General features: G+C 50.2%; 1 protein-coding gene across 2 annotated transcripts in view; it reads right to left on the bottom strand.

Moving 5' to 3' along the window:
• LOC311362488 (DNA (cytosine-5)-methyltransferase 3A-like) overlaps positions 1 to 10,000 on the bottom strand; it is a 51,657-nt gene that overhangs the window by 13,433 nt on the left and 28,224 nt on the right. For both annotated transcript variants that reach the window (XM_084482344.1, XM_084482345.1), the window contains 8 exons: positions 7,756 to 8,130; positions 6,910 to 7,068; positions 4,371 to 4,478; positions 3,800 to 3,956; positions 2,532 to 2,678; positions 2,145 to 2,189; positions 1,712 to 1,791; positions 1,095 to 1,207 (listed from right to left, as the gene is read on the bottom strand). In XM_084482344.1, the coding sequence (XP_084338470.1) occupies positions 1,095 to 1,207; positions 1,712 to 1,791; positions 2,145 to 2,189; positions 2,532 to 2,678; positions 3,800 to 3,956; positions 4,371 to 4,478; positions 6,910 to 7,068; positions 7,756 to 8,130 (1,184 nt within the window). The remainder of the gene's footprint in view (positions 1 to 1,094; positions 1,208 to 1,711; positions 1,792 to 2,144; positions 2,190 to 2,531; positions 2,679 to 3,799; positions 3,957 to 4,370; positions 4,479 to 6,909; positions 7,069 to 7,755; positions 8,131 to 10,000) is intronic.

Genomic DNA, 10,000 nt, shown 5'->3' with positions numbered 1-10,000 from the left:
ATGGGAGGAGAGGGATGGGGGGGGAGGAGGGGGAGGGTCATGGGAGGAGAGGGATGGGGGGGGAGGAGGGGAGGAGGGGGAGGGTCATGGGAGGAGAGGGATGGGAGGGGAGGAGGGGGAGGGTCATGGGAGGAGAGGGATGGGAGGGGAGGAGGGGGAGAGGGACGGAGGGGAGGAGGGGAGGAGGGGGAGGGTCATCGGAGGAGAGGGACGGAGGGGAGGAGGGGGAGAGGGATGGAGGGGAGGAGGGGAGGAGGGGGAGGGTCATCGGAGGAGAGGGATGGGAGGGGAGGAGGGGAGGAGGGGGAGGGTCAACGGAGGAGAGGGACGGAGGGGAGGAGGGGAGGAGGGGGAGGGTCATCGGAGGAGAGGGACGGAGGGGGAGGAGGGGGAGGGTCAACAGAGGAGAGGGACGGAGGGGAGGAGGGGGAGGGTCATTGGAGGAGAGGGATGGGAGGGGAGGAGGGGAGGAGGGGGAGGGTCATTGGAGGAGAGGGACGGAGGGGAGGAGGGGAGGAGGGGGAGGGTCATTGGAGGAGAGGGACGGAGGGGAGGAGGGGAGGAGGGGGAGGGTCATTGGAGGAGAGGGACGGGGGAGGAGGGGGAGGGTCATCGGAGGAGAGGGACGGAGGGGGGGAGGGGGAGGGTCATGGGAGGAGAGGGACGGAGGGGAGGAGGGGAGGAGGGGGAGGGTCATCGGAGGAGAGGGACAGGGGGGGGAGGAGGGGGAGGAGGGGGACGGTGTAGAGGGACGGAGGGGAGGAGGGGGAGCACAGAGATACAGATAGAATGACAGGCTGCCGCCCTCGAAAGGCTGAGGGACAGACAGGCAGACAGACAGACAGACAAAGAGGCAGACAGACAGACAGACAGACAGACAGACAGACAAATAGAAGGATAAACAGATAGAAACAAAGATAAACAGGTAGACAGACTGAGAGGCAGAGAGACAGACAGAAAGGCAGGCAGGCAGACAGACAGACAGACAGACAGAGAGGCAGGCAGACAGACAGACAGAGAGGCAGACAGACAGACCGACAGAGAGGCAGACAGACAGGGTAGGGCGAGGAGTAGACAGGTAGACAGAGGCTGACCGGCAGCAGTTGTTGTTCCCACACATGAGGACCTCCCTGCCGCCACAGCAGATGGTGCAGTAGGACTGGTAGCCGTCGTCATCATACTGGTACGCACACTCCAAGAAACAGTTCTGCCACACACACACATACACACACCACACACACACACACACACACACACACACACCTTTCAATAACATGCCATCTCTTTTGGAAAGGAAATAAATAAAATAAAAGTGTATCTACTCACTCAAGATGCATGTAGTCTAAAATCTCAACTAGTAGGCCAGATAGATAGCCTGGTGGTTAGTGTGTTTGAGTCTGCCTCGTGTATGAAAAGTGCGATATAAATTAGTTGCCTTTCCTTCCCTGGGGAGTTTCGGAGTCATTGTGGATAGACACTACCATTCAAAAGTTTGGGGTCACTTAGAAATTGTTTAGCTAATCGTGTTAAAAGTCTAATCGATGATTAGAAAACCCTCGTGCAATTATGTTGGCACAGCAGAAAACTGTTGAATAAAAGTGAGAGTTTTCAAGGAAAACATGAAATTGTCCGGGTGACCGCAAACCTTTGAACGGTAGATTAGAAGCTGGATATAAAAGCCCAAAATGTTAAGCATTCTGATGAAGCTTACCTTACAACCCTGGCACATTCCTCCAGCGAACAGAGGATGCTGTATGGAAATGTTGAGACTTCCACAGGAGATGCAGATCTCTGAACACGCACAAAGACAGGATAAATAAAATCAGCATCCGCGTGAAGCCGACATGTTTGCGTAGAAGGTGTCGCCATGCTTACTTTGGAAAGATTGACAAATAGCACACATGGTCAAAGGAATTATCCTCTGAACGGCGTGCGCTGACATCAACTTCACTGGAGGAATAAACGGTTTGTATTCTTAAAGTTGGTGAGTCAGCAGTGAGTGTCTGTGTCTCTGTTAGTATCAGAGTGGAAGGATCTCGTTCGCTTTGCGTCTGAACCTCCAAGGGCGAATGTAATCCAATTGTCTGGGTGTCTGGGGCCCCTGCGGAGCCCGCCGGTAACACTGAGGACACTCCGTCACTTACCCTCGATGCTGCGGGTCTTCTCTCTCACTTCGTAAATAAGGCGCTCTGAAAGACATTCAGAGGAGAAGCCGGGGAGTCAAGGAACGATTAGGGGCACGATAATGAAAACGCAACTTATAATAATAAATATAAAATATATATCGGATTCAAAGGTCAATTCTAAATGTATTCAAAGAAAAAACCACAACCGCACAAGTGCACTTTCATACTCACATACAAAAAACGTGATTTATAATCAACATTATGAATCATAATTTCTAATTGCTGGGTGGCGTTCCAGTTAAGAGCTGACCTCACCCCTGCACTGGGGTCCCACTCTGGGACCTGACCGCCCCCCCGGCACACCAGGAGGTTCACTACCGCCGCCCGGCACCGCCGCCCCCTTACCTCTGGTCCGCTCGTCCATTAACTCCTTGACCTTGGGCTTCTCTGCTGTGCTCTTGCGGGGCTTTTTGGCCGGAGGGGGCGTGTACGCTGCGGCCTCTGGCTCCGCCCACACGTCGGGGTACACCTCCTTATAAGGGTTGCGCTCCTCTGTAGCGCGACAGCGAACCAGGAGGTGATTTACAAGGGGAAAGAAGGAGGGGGGTCGTTAGGCCACGTGAGTGGTGACTGACTGGGGGTTTACACCGCAGGCGAGGGAGAGACGTGAGCGTAACGTAGGCGCGTCGATTCACACCGGCGCCGTTTATTTTGCTATATTTTCAAGATTCATCCGATAACAGGCCTACACGTCATCACCGAGACGCTTCAGAAACACTTGAAGATAGAAGTGAAGCGTAAGTTAAGCTTTGGTCGGCCGTGAGACGGGCGTAGAACGCTGCCGGTGTGAATCAGTGCGCTAGTTTGAATGGATTCTATCTCTGGTTGAAGTCGGACGTCTGACAGGTGACTAAAAAAACGTGTCTAACGCCTTGATTCCACCGGGGACGTAAGCGCCGCGGAACGGCTGCGCCGCGGTCACCGCTGCTGATCGCTGCCGCTCTGATCAATGACACCATCCCCACCGGGCGCGCCGCGGCGCGTCTCAGCAGCGTCCCGGGAGCAGCGCTATCTCTACGCAGCACTTCTATTTTTGACGCGAGCAGCTGCTGAACCGCGTCAATTTCCACAGAGCAGATCGAGCCGGGCAGGAAGTGAAATAATAAAAGCCATAGAGCACCCGGTCAATTTTCAAAATAAAACACAATCCTCAGCTCATGTAGCCTATCACAACTTCACATCAACATTACGTCATGACCGGTGGCACCAGGTCAGCAGTCAATCAACCAAAGGTCGGCGACATGGACGACGAGACACTTAAAATCAACATAAAATCATTTACGAAATCAATCATCCTTTTTATAAAGACAACGTGAGAAAGGATTTCCTTTATCCACACAGTTTATCGCGGGTTAAACTTGTGTATTCAATGGTTTCCGTTTTCATCATAAAGGACCATATATTCATACAATATGTGCAATACAGAATATAGGAATAATCTTACACTACGTAGTATTAACGTTAATAAGTCACATGTTGAAGTAATGTAGGGAAAAGCAAAGAAATCGAGCACCTCTCAACGATGCACGACACCACAGTACACCACCGCCCCTTTGCTCCTACATCATTTCCCGCTGAACCCACGCGGACGGGGGGGCCCCCGGGGGCCGTACCTTCGGGGGGCTCCAGGCCCTTGGGTCCGCTGGGCAGGAAGCCCGTCATGGCCCACTCCACCATCTGCTTGTTCTGCAGGTCCACTGACTTGGACGTCTCCGTCTCGTCTGTGCTGGGGCACGCCTTGAAGGCCTTCCCGGCGCGGGTGCCGGCCACCTGGGGGGGACAGCCCCACCGGGGGGGGAGGGGTCACTCAGCGGCCAGCGAAGCTCCCGACGCGACAGGGGTCGGTTTGTCACAATAACGGCGAGATGTTTTTTTTTTTGAAAAGTTTCATTTCGTTACCCTTTTTCCTTGATGTGGAAATGATTCTATGCGTTGACAATGACAACATCATTCTAGTATACAGTAGTGTAACAGCATAACAGCTAACGAACCCTTGAATGGATTTGCTATTTAGAGAATCCACAATCAACCATCAACCTCCATCCCTTCGAAGCACGTGGAGTTGCATTACGTCCTTCCTCACTGTGGCTCTGCCGGTCACTAATCACAGAACAGCTTCTTTAAACATAAAGGAGAAGCTAGTGAAGCTAGTGAAATGAGCGCAAGACATTAAGAGTTCCTCACCTGCAGCACTTCAAAAATGGCCTTCTTGTACATGGGCTGCTTGTTGTAGGTGGGCTGGTGGAAGGCGTTACAGAAGGAGCTTAGGGGCATCAGTTTCTCCACACACACCTGATGATATGGAGAACATAGATATGAATATATTAGTGGTACAGTGGAGAGCAGAACGCTACTGTATTTTAGAAGAGCAGTTTAAACTTAATGTACCTTAAATGGCACAATGGCTGATTAAACTAGATACTACACACTAGGGCTGTGTCTCAATTCAGGGGCTGCATCCTTCGAAGGACGCGGTCTATGAAGGTGTGGCCTTCGCGGCCTACGAAGGCCACACCGATGGCCGAACGAGCGTCGTTAAATGAGACGGTCTAGCCAACGGAGCGTTTCCGGATTGCGTAACAAGCCGTTAACGCCCTTTACCTTGCGGGACCACGCGCCGCTCCTGTTGCCTGGCGACCCTGACAGCTGCGGTTCAAACCGGACAGCGGAGGAGAAATATGTTCATAATTCATTCGTAATTTTATTTGTTATGTTTTATCTTTTATTGGAGGAGTGGGAGAAGAGGAAGAGAGGACGTTGGCTTAACATTAATTAGTTTAACGTTATATGGCTAGCGTTAATGTCATTTACGCGTTATTCATATTTAAAATAGTCCCAACCTTACTTTAATATAAAAAACCCGTTTTACATAGTTTTGTCATTAAATATTGTTACGAACTTAACCCCTAAGGTAGTTCTAACCTTGAGTCTTACATAAGCGGCAAGAGAGACTACAGGAGCCTGAACTATGGGCTCTGGGTTCCACAGTGAGATGTGTTCTCATGGGGGGTTCTCTTACGGAACTCCTGGGGCCAGAGCGCTCTGTCTCTGTGAGCGGTGTATCCTCTGGGAGTTGGTTAGTTCAGGTTTTGATTAAGGTCATCCCATTAAACAGAAAGAGGTAATAACTGGGTTGGGGTGTAGCGGGTTTCTAGGGTTACCCAGTCACTGGAGGTGGCAAACGGGGTCCGTGGCGTCGCCGGTCGCACTCTCGTAACGACAGGCCTCTCGTTGTTATAGCCACAGACCACTCATATGGCAGCATATACATCCACACACCCTCCATTGCGTAACCGTCCCATATAACTCACATGGAACCCAGACCCATACATAATATAACTAAAGTAAGGAAAATTAGATATAAAGCTATACCTTTCTTCCATAACCTAACAATATGTATTCGCTGCAGCTGCCGCTTCCGCTCTCTCCGCACCATTTCTGAAAAAAATCCAATGCGCAATGAAACTTGGATACGTTGGGCCATGAAGGATCCACCCGGTGGATGCATATGGCTGCATATCTCGGCCACATTTGAAGGAGCCTTTGAAATGGGACAGCACCTGACGCGCCGCTGTGACGTAATCGGACTTCAAATGCGTCCTTCGAAGGATGCAGCCCCTGAATTGAGACGCAGCCTAGGTGTTGCACGGACCAGTCGACGAATCGACGGGCGATGTTACTACCACCAGTCCACCCTGCCAGGACACTAATACAAATATGGCGCTTGCAGAAAAGACCGCAGTGGGTGAGCATTTGCCACGGCAAACCTCAGAGCTAGACTGAGCACAAAGTCCGACCAAACAAAATCCGGTAACCGTCACGACCGCAAGAGTTGTGCGTCCAGCTCCTCTGGTTTCCTCAGACCATGTGCTCTATGTGTTGTGTTGACGTGCTCTGTCCCCTCCGCTCCACAGCACCGGGGGGGAGCGAGGAGGAGAGGAGGGCTTGCTTGGTACGTTTCACTTGTTGATTATCAACTTCAAGCTTTGGATAACCGTTTACCGAACAAATAGTGTAATGTTTGTAGAAAAAAAAAGGAAATTCAAAGGGCGTATCTTTGGCTGAATCTGAGCCCAGGGAGAAACTAGTATTTATCAACTGATCCTTAATCGAGTCTGACTCTGATACGTTATTAATATTAACGGACGGTCAAACCCGGTGAATACTCACTTTACTTTGAAAACACACACAAATGCATGTTTATTCATTGGCTCCTGTACAAAGTCGAGTCACTTAAGAACAGACTTTAAGTCTATGTTAGCCTTTTCTGTCTGATTGCTGATACACAATCAGACATTTTGAATGGTTGAATATATATTTTCATTACATAATATAATAGGCCTGTTTTTGCAGGCAGGTCTGAATCTGCACTAATGTCAGTGATTGTGATTCGAATGTCTGCCAGCGCAGAAATCTTGGCAAAATACATTTCGGGGAGCCCTTTTGTCTCTGTGTTTTTTGTGTGTGTGTGTGTGTGTGTGTGTGTGTGTGATGACGACATCGACGACCAGTCGACAAGCCGTCGTCGTGTCGATTTCATCCGTGGAAAGGTCGACTCAAAAGGCCGTGGTGCGACCCCTACTCCACACAACTAAACTCAGAACCACACGCGGATGTACGGTACGGTACGGGGGCCCAAACAGGCGGTGATCATCGCAGTAACGAACGAGCTTCATCCTCCACCGTGTGTTGAACCCCCCTTGCGCGCGGCTCGCCAACTCACCACAGAGAACTTCCCGTCTCCGAACCACATGACCCAGCGGGTTCCCTCGGCGGCACGGCTGCGGCCCGTCATCCACCAGGACACGATGCGTCCGGGCCACCAGGAGAACCCCCGCAGCTTGCCCCACACCAGCTCCCCGATGCCGAAGCCCCGGCCGTCCTGGGGAGCAGAGCGGGTTAGTGTCACTCTGGCCTAGGGGGTGGAAGGGGGGGTTCGAGGGTTGTGGGTTCAAACCCCAATGTCCTGCTACGGACCCCTCCCTGCTGCTTGATGACAGGTATCCACTTATAAATACTCTGTAAGTCGCTTTGGAGAATAGCGTCAATTACTGCGTTAGGAATGGTAAGAAATAGTACATATTTAGTTGAATGTAGTGGGATCATTTATTTAGACTTTTTTTTTTTTAATTGTTGTTTCTTGGCTTACTTGGAGACATTGGTATTACGAATTGTATGAAAGTATGATGGGACTAGTGTGTCAATATTTTGGGGTTAAAAGAGCTTTTCTTTGACAGAAAAAAAACGAAACCAAAATCAAACCAAAGAAGAAGGAGAAGGACAGTATGTCCCAGGAGGAGCATGTCTTTACCTGAGATAGACTGCTCTGGAACCTTTAAGGACAGGACACTCAAGGTCTGTAAGCCACCTTAGATAGACTGCTCTGGAACCTTTAAGGACAGGACACTTAAAGTCTGTAAGCTACCTTAGATAGACTGCTCTGGAGCTACAATGACAGGACCCTTAACCGACAGCTGTCGGTTCTCTTCAGTCCATAGACCCTGGCTTTAATCCACTACCTATCCAGCTCCTATTGACCCCTCTGTGACCCCTGGGCGACCTCCCTCACCTCATACTCTGGCTCAGCGTCCGCAGACTTGGAGAGGGCGGTCTTGGCCTCGCCCCCCAGGCCCAGCGGCTCTGGGGTGGTGGCCACGGTGGGGGAGGCGGGGTCTGTGGGCTGTTGTTGCGTCTCTTGTTGCGGTTGTTGTTGATGTTTTTGCTGCGGCGGTGAAGCCGCCGCTGGAGGAGGCGGCGGCGGCGGCGGCGGTGGGTGGTGGTGGTGGGTCTGTGATGTGGGCGGGGCCTGCGGGGGCTGCGGGGCCGGCTGTTTGGAGGGCGCCGGGCGCTTGGTGGCCGCCGCCGCCCGCGGTGGCTCTCTCTCCGCCTCGCCGCGGTCACCGGTGGCGTTCATGACCGACACCAGTTTGGCCTTCCTCTCAGCCTGAAACACAGACGACGGCAGACAGTGCGTGAGCCAATCACAGCCATTCACAGATGAGAACCCGTCGACCACATGGAGGCCCAGAAAGCATCCTATTGGCCCAACCGGAGAGTTGTTTTACGCAGGGCTCTGCCTTCCCTGGTTGGTTCCCTTTGTGCCGCTGAGTTGTGTCTGTGCGTCTCCCAACTGCTCATCATCTGGCGTCTCTGCACTGACGATAGAGACCCCGCCGTTCCTATGTTTTTTTAATAGTCTTTTTGAGAATGTGCACAAAGTTTTTTCACAAGTTTAATTGCCCTGCTGTATTTTTTGTTGGCTTTTTAAACAGTTTTTTCTATCTTGGGTAGATTAAATGTGACAGCATGTGGTTCAACAATATGTTGCTGCTGTAGTTGCTGATGGGAATGCAGAATACTTTTAGAATCCCCCCCATGTGAGTGCCACTGGCCAGCTGAAACACAGGGTTTCATGCTGACAGATGAGCTGCTGGGGATATTTACCTCATGGTTTGCTTGCCAGGAAGTCAGACACATAGAGAAGAGATAGAAATTGTGAGTATGGAAAGTGGCATAATGAAAAGTGTGCGCTGATCCAGTCGTTCATGAATGTTTACCCTGAGCTGGAGTACTAGACCATTTATAGAAATATTTATGTCCACCGAAAGGCAGGGCCAGCGACCCCCTCTTAACATTTAACTCTCTTCATTGCGTCTAATCCAAACCACATGCTTTCAGATCACGAATCAAGTATTAATTTTTTGTGGTATTTCGGCTTTGCTTAGTGTACAAGATGAACGTCTTGTACACACTAAGGGCCCTATCTTGCACCCGGCGCAATTGACTTTCTACACCGACGCATGTATCGTTGCTAGTTTGCACCCGGTGCATAGCTGATTTTCTCCCGCAGCAAACATCCGCCACTACACTTGCGCCTGGAGAGGCGTGTCGGCGAAAAGCAGAGGTGTGTTCCGGCGCAAATGATACATGGTGCTATTTTACCAATCTAAAAATTGCGCCACTGCAATTGCGCCACTGAGGCGGAATTGGTCGGAACTGCAACATAAATTTACAAACACGTAGGCTATACACAGCACAACATGCAAACGATAAGCCTGATTTAAATATTATGATGTCAAAGATTGTTCATGTGTGAAACGGCATAGAAATAGCATGTGGATTGTGGAAACATTTTTTTTCCATAGGGGCTGCATGAATGAACACAGTATAGTAGGCTATGCCATCCGTTAAAATAATAATAATAACAATAATAAACTCGAGCAAAGTATATTCCAGCCTTCCAAAACAAAATCTTGTTTTAGGGTAATGGTTGGTTAAATGATTTGGGAAAGAACAGCTGATACAGCAGTAAGTTGTACTTTTAAATCAATGCACCTGCAATCACCGTACAGCAAATACATAACTTTTAGGATTGATCGTGAGTAAACATAGTTTTACCGCTAGTGAGTGAATGAATGCGGGTGATGCTTGGCACACGTGTGTGCACACCCATCTGTTTAAACACACGCAAACTAAACACGTAACGCATAATACAGTCCATGGTGATGTAGCCTATATAAACGGGGGAACACATGCATATTATGAACACAAGTCGATGACGATAATGTATACAATACTGGTAACAAACAATGTTTGTTAATGTATTGCCGCATATCATTAAATAGACCCACAGTTGCGGCCACAGGACCGCGTCCACATATCATATATGTGTTAAGTTGTCATTGCTGCAATTTACTAGCCTGGCTTTTGCCAGATCAAGCTCAATCGTAGTTTGCACGTTGGTCTGGGGAAGCTGCTGTCATTTTCTTCAGCACAAGTGGCATGATCAACGGGCGGGGTTAAATTGACTCTGT

This window comes from Micromesistius poutassou, assembly GCF_964030765.1.
Source record: "Micromesistius poutassou genome assembly, chromosome: 17".
Lineage (NCBI taxonomy): Eukaryota > Metazoa > Chordata > Actinopteri > Gadiformes > Gadidae > Micromesistius > Micromesistius poutassou.
This window is presented reverse-complemented; position numbering and strand designations above follow the sequence as displayed.